Below are 16192 nucleotides of genomic sequence, written 5' to 3'. Positions count from 1 at the left end.
GACCGCTGCTGTTGCCGCTGCTGTGCTGTCTGCTCCCACTGTGACCTGGTAGGACTGTTGACCTCTTCTAGCACTGCAGCCCTCTGGTCTGGACGTTTTTTGTATATTCGTATATAGGTGAACAGGGCACTCAAGGATAGCTGCGACCGTGTATTTAAGGCAAAGATGAGCTTTATTGATAATATAAATATATTTGATGCATATAACAATCAAGAATGCAGTAGAATAAATAGGTTATTAACAAAAAAATATAATGAATATTCGACAGAGCAAAGGCTATTATTCGATTAATCAGCAAATATTCAATAGTCCAATATTGTAAATCTTGGATCCAATGATTGTGAACATCCAAAGACTTGTTTGCAATAAGTCTATTCGTTTTTTACTTTCATATTGAGACAACAGTCATATGCTTTGCAGTTATTCAAATAGTCGCGGCGGCGTCCCGCCAAAGCGACGTGAATGGCAGCAACTCACTGCTGAAAAGCTTGCAAGCGAATTAAGTCCATTACCTTTGTATCGACCAAGTGTTCGTCCGAAATAATCACAAGAGCCTTCAAGTGTACTTACTCCCAGGATCTGCCTTTAGATATTTGTAGCAGTATTCAATCAGGAGATTAAAGCCGGCTCTCTGTTCGGTTATGGTCGATTTAATGGTAAGGTAGGTTTTTCAGTACAAAGATGGGGTGTAGCACCAGACGCGTTTCGGGGTCCAACCCCTTCCTCAGTGGTATGCATACCATACCACTGAGGAAGGGGTTGGACCCCGAAACGCGTCTGGTGCTACACCCCATCTTTGTACTGAAAAACCTACCTTACCATTAAATCGACCATAACCGAACAGAGAGCCGGCTTTAATCTCCTGATTGAATACTGCTACAAATATCTAAAGGCAGATCCTGGGAGTAAGTACACTTGAAGGCTCTTGTGATTATTTCGGACGAACACTTGGTCGATACAAAGGTAATGGACTTAATTCGCTTGCAAGCTTTTCAGCAGTGAGTTGCTGCCATTCACGTCGCTTTGGCGGGACGCCGCCGCGACTATTTGAATAACTGCAAAGCATATGACTGTTGTCTCAATATGAAAGTAAAAAACGAATAGACTTATTGCAAACAAGTCTTTGGATGTTCACAATCATTGGATCCAAGATTTACAATATTGGACTATTGAATATTTGCTGATTAATCGAATAATAGCCTTTGCTCTGTCGAATATTCATTATATTTATTTGTTAATAACCTATTTATTCTACTGCATTCTTGATTGTTATATGCATCAAATATATTTATATTATCAATAAAGCTCATCTTTGCCTTAAATACACGGTCGCAGCTATCCTTGAGTGCCCTGTTCACCTATATACGTATATGCTTTTCTAAATTGAGTGAGTGGCCTCAATTTACAGGAGCACCTGGTGTCGTTTGAGTGTTCTTAGTGCGACATCTTACTCAATTTTACGTTTTTTGTATATTCCTTCCAGCCAACATGTCTGACCCCTCAGTGCCTGCTGGTCCTTGGTATCATACCTGCACCGCATGTAAGGCACCCCTTCCTCAAGGGCAGCCTGACCCGCATTGCTCGGCTTGCAAAGCCCCATTACAGGGTCCGCCATCTGCTGTGTCACCCCCTGGCCTCTTGGATCCCCCTGACTGGGCTAGATCCCTTTCCCAGGCTGTGGTCAGTCTCACTAATGTTGTGGGCCGCCTTGCAGATGCATTGCCCTTACCGCAGCCGGATAATTCCCCTGCTGGGCCCTCCGGGTCCGCTACCTTAGCTGACCCGTCTGAGTCTCTCTCTCCAGGCGACACCTCCAGAGCCCGTCAACCCAAGGCAGAAGCGGTCCAGGGCGGAGCACCTATCATCCTCGGATGCTTCGGTATCACCCCCAAGGGTGCGCCCTCAGTCGGGTCCTTCCTCATTACAGGATATGCCCTCTGAAGGGGAACTAGCCGATTCTGATTGGGATATGGACTCGGCCTTGCCTTCAAAGCTGGCTTCTGCCGTGGGCCATCTTATTAACAATATCCGTGATACCTTTAAGATTCACGATGACCCTCCTAATTCTGAAAAGACCAGTGTTTCCTTTTTTCGCAAAAGCACGGCTATTCCCGTTGCAGATGGTTCTTCCTTACAATCCACTGAAGATCGCCGGATAGAGGCCATTACAAAGGGTATCTTTGCAGCCTCCGGTTCCGCCCTCAGGCCGGTCTTTGCCTCCGCTTGGGCTGGAAAAGCGGTTGCAGAATGGGCGTCTCAGCTGGATCAGGAGCTTGAATCCGACGTCCCTATTCAGGACCTCCGGGCTCTGGCCCAACTTATCGTTCAAGCCGGAAAATTTGTCTGTGAGGCATCCCTGGATGCGGGGGCTCTCATAGCCCGTTCATCTGCCCTGGCCGTTTCGCCTAGAAGGGAGCTTTGGTTAAAGGTTTGGACGGCGGACGCCACGTCAAAGCGGTCTCTTACTGGCCTTCCCTTCACTGGTTCTCGATTGTTCGGGACCCGCTTGGATGAAATCATCTCTGAAGCCACGGGAGGGAAGAGTACACATCTTCCCCAATCCAGGACTAGGAGCACCACTCGAGGCCGTCCCACCTTTTCTCGCTTCAGGTCTTCCCGCAGGGCTCCCACACCTCGCACCACTTCAGGTCCATCCTCTAACCCTGTCCAAGACAGACGTAAGAAACCTTTTTTTCGGACCCAGCCCTCCTGGCGCAAGTCACAGCCTGCTCGCCCTCCCGCGACCAAGCAGAACCCTACCTGAAGGTGCGCCCCCACCCACCCGAGTGGGGGGACGTCTCCTCCTGTTCAGGGACTTCTGGCAGGCGCACGTCTCCGACGCCTGGGCTCTCGAGGTGGTGTCTTCCGGGTACAAACTCGAGTTTGCGTCCCTCCCCCCAGTTCGGTTCTTTCGCTCCTGGGTTCCTCGGGATCCCCAAGGGGCGGCCGATTTCTTTACTGCCACTCGTACCCTTCTGGACAAAGGGGTCATCGCTCCGGTTCCTATGGAGGAAAGATTCAAAGGGTTCTATTCGAACCTTTTTGTGGTCCCCAAAAAAGAAGGCTCGGTTCGTCCCATTCTGGATTGGGACAGATGGTGTCTAAAACGGTTAAACCGTTTCCTTAGTCTTCAGCGGTTCCGGATGGAGTCTCTCAGGTCGGTGGTGGCCTCTCTGGAAAAAGGGGAGTTCCTGGCTTCTATCGACATCCAGGACGCCTACCTTCATATTCCAATCGCTCGGTGTCATCAGTGCTTTCTGCGCTTTGCAGTGGGGTCCGACCACTACCAGTTCGTTGCCCTCCCCTTCGGGCTGGCGACGGCCCCTCGCGTTTTCACAAAGGTCCTAGCCCCTGTCCTCGCCTTACTTCGTTCCAGGGGAGTTTTTCTTCTTCCATATTTGGACGATCTCCTTATCAAGGCACCCTCTCTGTCACTGACATCTGCCAGTGTGGACCTCTCGCTACAAACCTTACGCCGGTTCGGTTGGATTATCAATCTTCCCAAATCCGCTCTTGTTCCATCCAGGCAACTGATCTTTCTGGGGATGCTGCTGGATACAGATGCAGCGGAGGTTCGGCTTCCGTCAGAAAAGCGCCAGCTCCTTCATCAGTCGGTTCGGAGCCTTCTGAACCACCGCCGTCCTTCCTTCCGGTTCAGCATGCGGGTCTTGGGACAGATGGTGTCCTGTTTCGAAGCAATCCCCTACGCGCCAGTATCACTCCCGCACCTTTCAGACTGCCATTCTGTCTGCATGGGACAAGTCCCAGGAAAGTCTGGATCAGCACTTTCCCCTTCCCCCCCCAGGTTCGCTCCTCTCTACTCTGGTGGTTACGGACCCCTTTCCAAGGGAAGTCCTTCCTACCGATAACTTGGTTGGTGATTACCACCGATGCCAGTCTGCGGGGTTGGGGGGGGGGGTGTTTCCTCCTCGGTCCGTACAAGGCACTTGGTCTCCATCGGAGTCCAAACTGCCAATCAATGTTCTGGAGCTGAGGGCGGTTCTCCTCTCACTCCGGCATTGGACTTCGCTGCTTCAGGGTCACCCTGTTCGTGTCCAATCGGACAATGCCACGGCTGTGGCATACATAAATCATCAAGGGGGCACTCGCAGCGCGGCGGCAATGAGGGAGGTGTCTCTAATCCTTCGCTGGGCGGAAGTTCATGTTCCAGCCATTTCGGCCGTTTACATCCCCGGGGTGGACAATTGGGCGGCGGATTTCCTCAGCCGGACGACGATCGACCCAGGCGAGTGGTCTCTGCACCCCGACGTCTTCGAGTCTCTTTGCCTCCGTTGGGGTCGTCCGGACGTGGATCTCATGGCCTCCAGATTCAACCACAAGCTCCCCACCTTCATGGCCAGAACCAAGGATCCGGACGCTTACGGCGCGGACGCGCTTGTCCTTCCCTGGACGGAGTTCTCTCTCCTCTACGTTTTTCCGCCCCTGCCTCTGCTTCCACGAGTCCTTCGGAAGATCGCAGCGGAGGGCACGCCTGCGATCCTAATAGCCCCGGATTGGCCTCGTCGTCCTTGGTACGCCGACCTTATGTTGCTCCTGGCAGACGCCCCCTTGCCTCTGCCTCTAAGAGAAGACCTCCTCTCTCAAGGACCGATCTTCCACCAGCATTTAGGGTCGCTACGTTTAGCGGCGTGGCTATTGAAACCGCGGTCCTAACGCGGCGGGGGTTTTCTGCTGACGTGGTCCGTACCATGATTCGTGCGCGTAAACCGGCATCGTCCAGGATTTATTACCGAACCTGGCGGGCCTATTTGAATTTCTGCGAGACCTTAGATGTTCATCCCCTTCGGTTTTCTCTCCCCACGATTTTATCCTTCTTGCAGTCTGGTCTGGACTTGGGTTTGGGTCTCAGTACCCTAAAGGGTCAGATCTCAGCGCTTTCGATCCTTTTTCAGCGACCTCTGGCTCCGCTCGGTCCAGTTAAGACTTTTCTTCAGGGGGTTGCTCACTATGCTCCCCCGTATCGCGCTCCCGTTCCATCTTGGGATCTTAATGTTGTGCTGACGGCTCTCCAATCTTCTCCTTTCGAGCCTCTGCGCAGGGTTTCCCTTCGCTTGTTGTCTAGCAAAGTTTTTTTCCTCGTTGCCATCACGTCTCTTCGGCGTGTGTCTGAATTGGCGGCACTTTCTTGCGTAGAACCCCTCTTGGTTTTTCACCAGGACAAGGTGGTTCTCCGCCCGGTTCCGGATTTCCTTCCGAAGGTGGTGTCCGCTTTTCACCTGAATGAAGATATTGTCCTTCCTTCTCTGTGCCCGTCCCCGTCTCATCCTCGGGAACGGGATCTTCACCGTCTGGATGTTGTTAGGGCTCTGAGGATCTACTTGGATGTAACTAGACCCTTTCGGCGCTCGGATTCTCTATTTGTGGTTCCGGAGGGTCCGCGCAGGGGGCTGGCGGCATCTAAAGTGGTTATTGCCCGCTTCATCAAGATGGCTATTGCTGAGGCTTACCGTGCTAAGGGCAGGGAACCGCCCTTTGGTGTTACCGCTCATTCTACCAGAGCGGTCGGGGCTTCCTGGGCTCAGCGAAATCGAGCTTCGGCTGAACAATTGTGTAAGGCGGCCACCTGGTCTTCTTTGCACACTTTCACCAAGTTCTACAAGGTGAACACTTATGCATCGGCGGATGCTGCTTTGGGCCGCCTGGTCTTGCAGGCGGTGGTGCCTTAATGCCTATGGTGCTTTAATTCTTCTTGGGTTGTGGTCCCTCCCTATTTGTGGACTGCTTTTGAACGTCCCAAGGTTTCCTGTGTCCCCCAAGGAATTGGGCGAGAAAACGAGATTTTTGTATAACTTACCAGTAAAATCTCTTTCTCGCTCTTCCTTGGGGGACACAGCACCCACCCATTGTTTTGGTTGCCCTGACGGGAGTTTTGACTTGTTGGTGTTAATTTGGTTGATCCTTGCCTTTGTTTTAACTACTTGGGCACATAACTGGTAGTCGCTCGCTCCAGGCTGAGGGTATAGCTGCTGGAGGAGGGGCTTAACAGTCTTTCACTTAGTGTCACGCCTCCTATGGAGATGAGCTATACCCAAGGTTTCCTGTGTCCCCCAAGGAAGAGCGAGAAAGAGATTTTACTGGTAAGTTATACAAAAATCTCGTTTTTGCCCACCTTACTTCCCAAAAAAGGTAATAAAAGTGATCAAAAAAGTCGCATGTACGCCAAAATTGTAACAATCAAACCGTCATCTCATCCCGCAAAAATCATACCCTACCCAAGATAATCGCCCAAAAACTGAAAAAACTATGGCTCTTAGACTATGGAAACACTAAAACATGATTTTTTTTGTTTCAAAAATGAAATCATTGTGTAAAACTTACATAAATAAAAAAAAAAGTATACATATTAGGTATCGCCGCGTCCGTATCGACCGGCTCTATAAAAATATCACATGATCTAACCCCTCAGATGACCAACGTAAAAAAATAAAAATAAAAACGGTGTAAAAAAAGCAATTTTACGTCACAAAAAGTGTAATAGCAAGCAATCAAAAAGTCATATGCACCCCAAAATAGATGCCAATCAAACCGACATCTCATCCCGCAAAAAATTAGACCCTACTTAAGATAATCGCCCAAAAACTAAAAAAACTATGGCTCTTAGACTATGGAGACACTAAAACATTTTTTTTGTTTTAAAAATGAAATCATTGTGTAAAACTTACATAAATAAAAAAAATTGTATACATATTAGGTATCGCCGCGTCCGTGACAACCTGCTCTATAATATTACCACATGATCTAACCTGTCAGATGAATGTTGTAAATAACAAAAAAAAAAACGGTGCCAAAAAAGCTATTTCTTGTTACCTTGCCGCACAAAAAGTGTAATATAGAGCAACCAAAAATCATATGTACCCTAAATTAGTACCAACAAAACTGCCAACCTATCCCGTAGTTTCTAAAATGGGGTCACTTTTTTGGAGTTTCTACTCTAGGGGTGCATCAGGGGGGCTTCAAATGGGACATGGTGTAAAAAAAAACAGTCCAGCAAAACCTGCCTTCCAAAAACCGTATGGCATTCCTTTCCTTCTGTACCCTGCCGTGTGCCCGTACAGCAGTTTACGACCACATATGGGGTGTTTATGTAAACTACAGAATCAGGGCCATAAATAATGAGTTTTGTTTGGCTGTTAATCCTTGCTTTGTAACTGGAAAAAAAATATTAAAATGGAAAATCTGCCAAAAAAGTGAAATTTTGAAATTGTATCTCAATTTTCCATTAAATCTTGTGCAACACCTAAAGGGTTAACAAAGTTTGTAAAATTAGTTTTGAATACCTTGAGGGGTGTAGTTTCTTAGATGGGGTCACTTTTATGGAGTTTATAATCTAGGGGTGCATCAGGGGGGCTTCAAATGGGACATGGTGTCAAAAAAACAGTCCAGCAAAATCAGCCCTCCAAAAACCAAACGGCGCACCTTTCACTCTACACCCCACTGTGTGGCCGTACAGTAGTTTACGGCCACCTATGGGGTGTTTCTGTAAACTACAGAATCAGGGCCATAAATAATGAGTTTTGTTTGGCTGTTAACCCTTGCTTTGTAACTGGAAAAAAAATATTAAAATGGAAAATCTGCCAAAAAAGTGAAATTTTGAAATTGTATCTCTATTTTCCATTAAATCTTGTGCAACACCTAAAGGGTTAGCAAAGTTTGTAAAATTAGTTTTGAATACCTTGAGGGGTGTAGTTTCTTAGATGGGGTCACTTTTATGGAGTTTCAACTCTAGGGGTGCATCAGGGGGGCTTCAAATGGGACATGGTGTCAAAAAAACCAGTCCAGCAAAATCTGCCTTCCAAAAACCGTATGGCATTCCTTTCCTTCTGCGCCCTGCCGTGTGCCCGTACAGCAGTTTACGACCACATATGGGGTGTTTCTGTAAACTACAGAATCAGGGCCATAAATAATGAGTTTTGTTTGGCTGTTAACCCTTGCTTTGTAACTGGAAAAAAAATATTAAAATGGAAAATCTGCCAAAAAAATGAAATTTTGAAATTGTATCTCTATTTTCCATTAAATCTTGTGCAACACCTAAAGGGTTAACGACGTATGTAAAATCAGTTTTGAATACCTTGAGGGGTGTAGTTTCTTAGATGGGATCACTTTTAGGGAGTTTCTCCTCTAGGGGTGCATCAGGGGGCTTCAAATGGGACATGGTAAAGAAACCAGTCCATAAAAATCAGCCTTCCAAAAACCAAATGGCGCACCTTTCACTCTACGCCCCGCTGTGTGGCCGTACAGTAGTTTACGGCCACATATTGGGTGTTTCTGTAAACGGCAGAGTCAGGGCAATAAAGATACAGTCTTGTTTGGCTGTTAACCCTTGCTTTGTTAGTGGAAAAAATGGGTTAAAATGAAAAATTAGACAAAAAAATTGAATTCTCAAATTTCCTCCCCATTTGCCAATAACTCTTGTGCAACACCTAAAGGGTTAACAACGTATGCAAAATCAGTTTTGAATACCTTGAGGGGTGTAGTTTCTTAGATGGGGTCATTTTTGGGTGGTTTCTATTATGTAAACCTCGCAAAGTGACTTGAGACCTGAACTGGTCCCTAAAAATTGAGTTTTTGTAAATTTCTAAAAAAATTCAAGATTTGCTTCTAAACTTTTAAGCCTTATAACATCCCCAAAAAATAAAATATCATTCCCAAAATAATTCAAACATGAAGTAGACATATGGGAAATTTAAAGTCATCACAATTTTTGGGGGTATTACTATGTATTACAGAAGTAGAGAAACTGAAACTTTGAAATTTTTGACTTCATTTTACCAGTGTCATGGGAGCAGGGGGCAGGCAGCAGGGGGCAGTCATGTACACAGTTCTCAGTATATTCTAACTTGAAGCGTCCCCATCACCATGGGAACGCCTCTGTGTTAGAATATACTGTCGGATTTGAGTTTCACGATGTAACTCAAATCCGATGGTATATTCTAACATAGAGGCGTTCCCATGGTGATGGGGACGCTTCAAGTTAAAATATACCATCGGATTGGAGAAAACTCCGATCTGATGGTATAATCCTGACTTTACATTGAAAGTCAATGGGGGACGGATCCGTTTGAAATTGCACCATATTGTGTCAATGTCAAACGGATCCGTCCCCATTGACTTGCATTGTAAGTCTGGACGGATCCGTTTGGCTCCGCACGGCCAGGCGGACACGAAAACGCTGCAAGCTGCGTTCGGGTGTCCGGCCGGCTGAGCGGAGCGGAGGCCAAACGGTGCCAAACTGATGCATTCTGAGCGGATCCGCATCCACTCAGAATGCATTGGGGCAGTACGGATCCGTTCGGGGCCGCTTGTGAGAGCCTTCAAACGGAACTCACAAGCGGAGCCCCGAACGCTAGTGTGAAAGTAGCCTTAGTCTGATTATAAGAAACTTTGTAATCTATCTTATCAGAAAAAAATGGCTATATCATTATTTATATAATCACGGCCTATAGAAAATAATAAATAATATTTTATTTGGAAAATCTAGTAAAAGCACATAGGGGACATAGCCCAACAGCAATAGGCTAAAAAACCCACAACAGGGATCTGGAATGACATAAGGTGATCCAGATACACTCTGAAAAAAGATAAATATACCACCCGTGTAAGGGCTCATGCACACGACTGTTTGTATTTTGCGGTCCGCAGAAAACACATCCGCAAAAAAATATGAATGACATCTGTGTGCATTCCATATTTTGCAAAACTGAACAGCTGACCACTAATAGAACAGTACTGTCCTTGTCTGTAATGCGGACAATAATAGGACATTTTTTTGCGGAATGGAAATATGGACATACAGAATGCACACGGAGTAACTTCAGTTTTTTTTTGGTGACTCATTGAAATGAATGATTCCGCATACGGTCTGCAAAGAAAACTGAATGGACACGGAAAGAAAATACGTTTGTGTGCATGAGCCCTTACATGGAATGTATAAGGATGATAATGAATATCGCCCTGGCTTTGTCTCCCCGGTCAGGGTACTCAGGGCAAACAGACCAAACATCTTGTCTGCACTAGACCCCTTGGATAGCTAGTCCTTACATCTACATTAACCCGGGACCCCCCATATGGTAGAGGCCCTCAGTCGTACTGATCCTGCGCTCCCTGATGTGTTATAAACAGGCAGCTATGTCTAATATATGTAAGGAATCAGAATGGCTCAAAATCCTCTGTGTGGAACCATCGGGAATATCTATCTAGAAAACAATGGGCTATAAGCCAACTACATCCCCTTATTGGATATACACAACTCAAGTTACATAAAACATAACCTTTATTTGTAAAAATTAAAATAAATGTGCCCCACTTATAGATATAAAGCTATCAGATCCCCACCATGTATGAGTGATGCTGTGCGAGTGATGATATGGAAAAACAGGTCTAAATAAATGAGGCCAGGGGCGTAGCTGTAGTGGAAGCAGGGGAAGCGGCTGCTACGGAGCCCAAACTCAATAGCAGCCCGTCCGGGAGGAGGACTAAAAGATTTTACTGTCAGGGCCCCAGTATTACACAATGATATTATATACAGTGACATGACAAACAGTAAAGTGTAGGAATCGGATGGAGCGACTGCCTGGTGTGGTCTGAAAGAGTGATCTTAACTAGCTGCAGAAGTGGGGGTTGCACAGGACGAAAGGGTTGCGAAGAAGTTGCTGGTTGGGGGGCCCATTCAAAAATTAGCTGGGGGGCCCAGTCAGTTCTAGTGCTGGCTATAGTGCTTTTGACTGCCAGTGATCTTAGAGTGCTGGTATACCGATCCCCAATGCGTGGAGTCATTATATTTATGAGGGGCCTCTTGGTGCAGTATTGAATAAAGCACTGGTCAGCCCTGAATCATTTAGTAGTGAAATCGTAGTGTCAATTTACTGAAATGAGTGCAGTGTTATCTCACTGTTATAATCTCCATGTAACCTTATGCAGAGAGACCTCTTCCACCCAAGGTCTAAGGTGTCCCTATCAGAGCAATACACTGCATGGGGGTGAGGAGTGAGCGTCCCCAATTGATCGCACACACTCACGCAGTATCCCTAGCGATAGTAGACCTGCTTTGCCTGTATTTCACTCGACATTAATTCCGCAATTATTTCCTATCTATCTGCAGCTAGCTTCACTGTATAAATGATTGGCAGCATAGCCCTCCCAACATGTTTTGGCGACAAGCGGCTTGATCAAGGGATAACGGGTCCACGCTGGTATAACCGCTTGTATTTTATGGGAAATGATTTAGCAGACCTTGTCATTTATTCATTTAAATCTCTGCTCATTAAAATGAGTCATGTGGGTGGTCCTTATCAGGGACTTATAACTGTATGCACTGTAATACAGGCAAGACAATCTCTGAATAGCACTGCCCACATGACTGATGAGCTCCTCCTGCTCTATAACATGCTGCCTGCAGATTGCACTGCATTTTCATAGTAACAGGTTCCCTTTAGCCCTGGGCGATTTTTCAATTTTTGCGTTTGTTTTTCACTCCCTGCCTTCCCAGAGGCATATTTTTTTACCATTTACATAGCCGTATGAGGAATAGTTTTTTTGCTGCATAAGTTGTTCACTTTTAATGTTACCACTTAATATTGCATACGATGTAGTGGGAAGCTGGAAAAAATTCTAAATCGGGTGGAATTGAGAAAGAAAATGCAATTCCGTAGCTTTATGAGTTTTGTATTTACGGTGTTCCCTAGGTGATAAAACTGACCTGTGCCCTTCATTCTCTGGGTCAGTACAATTACAACGAGACCACATTTGTATAGCTTTTTCTTTTGAAAATAATGTATTTTTTTTCTTTTCATCACCATATTCTTATATATTTAGGTCTACAGAGTTTTGTGTGGGACGATCAGTAGTTTTTGGGGTGATGAGACTTTCTGATTGCTTTTTATAAAAAAATTTGTGAAGTGACAAAAAAACTGTACGTTGAATTTTTTTTTTTTCCTTACGGCGTTCACCATATGGATAAATAGGTTTATAATTCAGTAGTTTGGATGTTTTGGGACATGGTGATGTCAGTGATTTTAATTTTTTTTATTAGCCCCTAGTGGACCTGAACATGAAATCTTTAAGATTGCTTCTCCCATACACTACTGTGTTAAATCACAGTTGTGTATGGGAAATTCAGTATATTCTTATGGAGCACTTCCACTTGCAGGCATCCATAAGAATATACCTGTGATAGGCTGGAGGCTACCAGGTCTTTCACCACCAACGAACTGCTTCCCAGATATTATCGTGAGGGAAAGATGCTGTGGTCACAATTTACCACGGCATCTGAGCGGTTAGATATTAGCGAGCGGCTTTATGGCAAATATTAGCCCTGGGAGGCTGCCCTGTAAGAAAAGAGAAAAAAAAGAACCCCGGTGGCTATGACACCCGTCCCGCTCTGGGACAAGCACCATTCTTAAAGTTTCGACATTGTGAAGGGGTTATCGGAGGCTTGTCCCTGCCTGCCATCGGCTGCTTCTACCCCCCCTCCTTCCCCGACACCGGACACCGGATGTTTTCATCCTTGTACAGGGAGAAGCAGCAGCGGCGGGGTGGGGACCAGGAACGGCGCAGGGAGCAGGGTATGTATATTACCTGTCAGGGGCCCGGCACATGGGGGGCTGTTTGAGAAATTGGATAACCCCTTTAAAGATATTTACTATTTGTATGTGCCAGTTTTGTGGCTTTTTTGTGTGATGTGCATAGAACTGATTAAAGGGTCACTCCTGCCAGAAAGAGGAATTTTTATAAACTCTGTATTCATAGAAAACATTTTTTCACTATTTTTATTTTGGCAGTGATATGCCTTTTAAAAATTTACACTAAAAATATTGTCCTTTTGTAGCAGAATCTCAGATAGATATAAGTTCTCAATAGAAGAGCAAAGTAATCTCCGTTTATGACTCTTCTACCCAAAGTTTATCTGTAAGGTAATCCTCATTAGAATAGAAGACTAGAATGACTGACAGAATGACAGCTCTGTTGCTCTCTTGATAACTCTGGATATACATGCCCACAGAGGATCAGTGCATTGATAAGTGTAATGTGAGAAGCCCTGACTAGTCACACTATTGGGATATGGGAGCTGTGGTTCTCTAATACACAGCATTAAGTGCGACAAAATTTCTCTCTGTCTGGACTTTTAGCACAGCAGACACTCATTCACAAATTTTTATAAAAGAAAATGACATACAGTATTCACATATAGTGTTCATTTAACACCCGTTTGTCTGTAAATTGTATAATGTTTGATTTCACACAAACTTTTGGGTTCATTTTTTGTGTGCAGAGTGACAAAAGTGAAGATAAAGGAGGATACATCTGCCATGCTTGTGCACATCAGCGGGTTGGTCCGATAACACAACTGATGATCTCTCAGGAGGTTTTACAGACTATGGATGTTAAACTAGAGAACATTGTTCTTCCCCGACACTATGAAGCACTACTGCAAGTTATTTAATGATTTACTGGTACCAGCTACCATATGCTTCTCTATAATCTAATCTTGTCATGGCAACAATCCGCCTGTTGATCAATGGTTTTTAATACAGCTCTTGATATTATTGGTACTGTATATATTGTGTTATTTCAGTCATGTGCCATCATGCACAATTTTTGGGTTTTCTGAGATTTGAATACTGATTACCTTTCCTTTGGGATCCCCACCGATCAGCTGCTTGAGAAGGCTTCAGCGCAGTGGCCTTCTCTGTGCTCATCAAGCACAGCGCTGTACATAGTGTAGCAACTGTGCTTGGTATCCCAGCTCAGCCCCATTTACTTCTATGGGGCTGAGCTGCTCCTAGGTCATGTGACCAATGAACCAAGTCACTTGGTCTGGGGAAAGCAGTGAGAAGGCCGCAGAGCTACTGTTCCTTCTCAAACAGCTGATCGGCAGGGGTCCTGGGTGTTAGACCCACACCCATCAGTTACTGATGACCTATCCAGAGGATAGGTGATCAGTATTTAAACGATAACTGTCATCAAAAAATCAATTTTAGCATATGTTACTGCTGCAGCAGCATTATGCATAAAGCAATCTTTAGTTTCTTCACTTACCACTGTTTTCCTTAAGTTTTCCCCTTAGTTACGGCTGCTTTGAATCCTACATTATGAGGATCTTCTCAAGATGGCTCCTCTGCCAGTTCTCTGAGGCCAAAACTGCTTTCCCTCAGGTCACATACAAACTTGCTGTAGCCAGCAGCTTCCTGCCAGCCAATCAGATTGGATTACTGAGAGACACGCCTCCTCACTCTGAAGCCTAATGCAGGCATGCAGTATGAAGGACCGCCCTTCTGTCTTCCTAGCCGGAGACAGATGAGCCATAGCAACAGTCTTTTAAGGGAGCAGTGGAAAGGGACAGAGGACATTAATGAAAGCTGTTATTATAAGGTAATTACAGCTCTTTTTATAAGGTAATTACAGATCTTTTGGCAATCATTGACAGACAAACTCGGGTATACATGCCTAGCTCTAACAAACTAGCAAATGAAAAAAATATATGACAGTTATCCTTTAAGTCTCAGAAAACCCCTTTCTTCTATTACATAAAATAATGTGGATGGCTAAAAGTATTACATTAAATTAAGTCCTGATTTTTTTTTTAAAAAGCATAATAAATAAAAAGAGACCACATAACTGGATTTGTCGTTATGTTATGCCCAACTTGTTTCTTTTTAGCTTGTATCTAGTTTCATCACAAACCTGGATTCATGTGAGTTTTAGTTAAACGTTTGTGATTTTTTTATTTATTTATTTTTGATTTACAGCAGGCAGATGTTTGATCTTATTATAAAGTTCTCTTCAAATAATGGGAGGATACATCATTAACTGTACACTTGTTTGTTTGTTTTTTAGCTTAGGCCGGGTTCACATCAACATTTCATTCTTAATTCATCCGTCAGAAAAATAGGAAAAAACGAAAAATGGATCCAATATTTTAAGCATCCGTTATGCACATTTCACATCTGTTTTAGCCATGTCTGTCTGAGATACGTTATTTTAGATGGGAAAAGTCCTGCATGTAGGAAAACGGATTATATACAAGATCCTTTTTTTTTTTGTTTAGTTTTCTGTTCTTCTAATGGATCAGAAGAACAGAAAATGAAACAGTGATGTGAACCCAGCCTTAGGCCTCTTTCACACTTGCGTTGTCCGGATCCGTCGTGTACTCCATTTGCCGGAGGTGCCCGCCGGATCCGTAACAACGCAAGTGAACTGAAAGCATTTGAATACGGATCCGTCTTCAAAATGTGTTCAGTGTTACTATGGCAGCCAGGACGCTATTAAGGTCCTAGTTGCCGTAGTAGTAGTGGGGAGCGGGGGAGCGGTATACTTACAGTCAGTGCGGCTCCCGGGGCGCTCCAGAATGGCGTCAGAGCGCCCCATGCGCATGGATGACGTGATCCATGCGATCACGTCATCCATGCGCGTGGGGCGCCCTGACGTCACTCTGAAGCGCCCCGGGAGCCGCACGGACGGTAAGTATACTGCTCCCCACTACACTTTACCATGGCAAACAGGACTTTAGCGTCTCGGCAGCCATGGTAACCATTCAGAAAAAGCTAAACGTCGGATCCGGTAATGCGCCGAAACGATGTTTAGCTTAAGGCCGGATCCGGATTAATGCCTTTCAATGGGCATTAATTCCGGATCCGGCCTTGCGGCAAGTGTTCAGGATTTTTGGCCGGAGCAAAAAGCGCAACATGCTGCGGTATTTTCTCCGGCCAAAAAACGTTCCGGTCCGGAACTGAAGACATCCTGATGCATCCTGAATGGATTTCTCTCCATTCAGAATGCATGGGGATAATCCTGATCAGAATTCTTCCGGCATAGAGCCCCGACGACGGAACTCTATGCCGGAACAAAACGACGCAAGTGTGAAAGAGCCCTTAGTCACAAACTCTACAGTTTTGCTGAAATTTTTTTTTGTTCCCGGCCCCCCTCCCATTTCCAAGCCATACTTGCCACTTTTACAAAAAGTGGATGTGGTGTGGATGCGCAGGGTTGAACTGGTTATGCGACCTGACTCATTTACCAATATGTGGGCCAGAAAACTGGTGCACATTACACCTGAAATCTACTCCACCTCCCTGTTAGCATAGATTTAATTTTCCTTCGCACAGACTGCCGAAATGAGCCAGAATTATTATCTCTTAATAACAAACCCTGCCTAAGAACCCCCAGTATTAATACC

At 45.2% G+C, this 16192-nt stretch overlaps 1 protein-coding gene across 2 annotated transcripts in view; it reads left to right on the top strand.

Annotated features, from left to right (window-relative positions):
• FBH1 (F-box DNA helicase 1) overlaps positions 1-13827 on the top strand; it is a 72173-nt gene extending 58346 nt beyond the window's left edge. For both annotated transcript variants that reach the window (XM_040413356.1, XM_040413351.1), the window contains one exon: positions 13289-13827. In XM_040413356.1, coding sequence (XP_040269290.1) covers positions 13289-13459 — 171 coding nt within the window. In that variant the 3' untranslated portion in view covers positions 13460-13827. The remainder of the gene's footprint in view (positions 1-13288) is intronic.
• The last annotated feature ends 2365 nt before the right edge of the window (positions 13828-16192 follow it).

The sequence above is a fragment of the Bufo bufo genome, chromosome 1 (genome assembly GCF_905171765.1).
Source record: "Bufo bufo chromosome 1, aBufBuf1.1, whole genome shotgun sequence".
NCBI lineage: Eukaryota > Metazoa > Chordata > Amphibia > Anura > Bufonidae > Bufo > Bufo bufo.
This window is presented reverse-complemented; position numbering and strand designations above follow the sequence as displayed.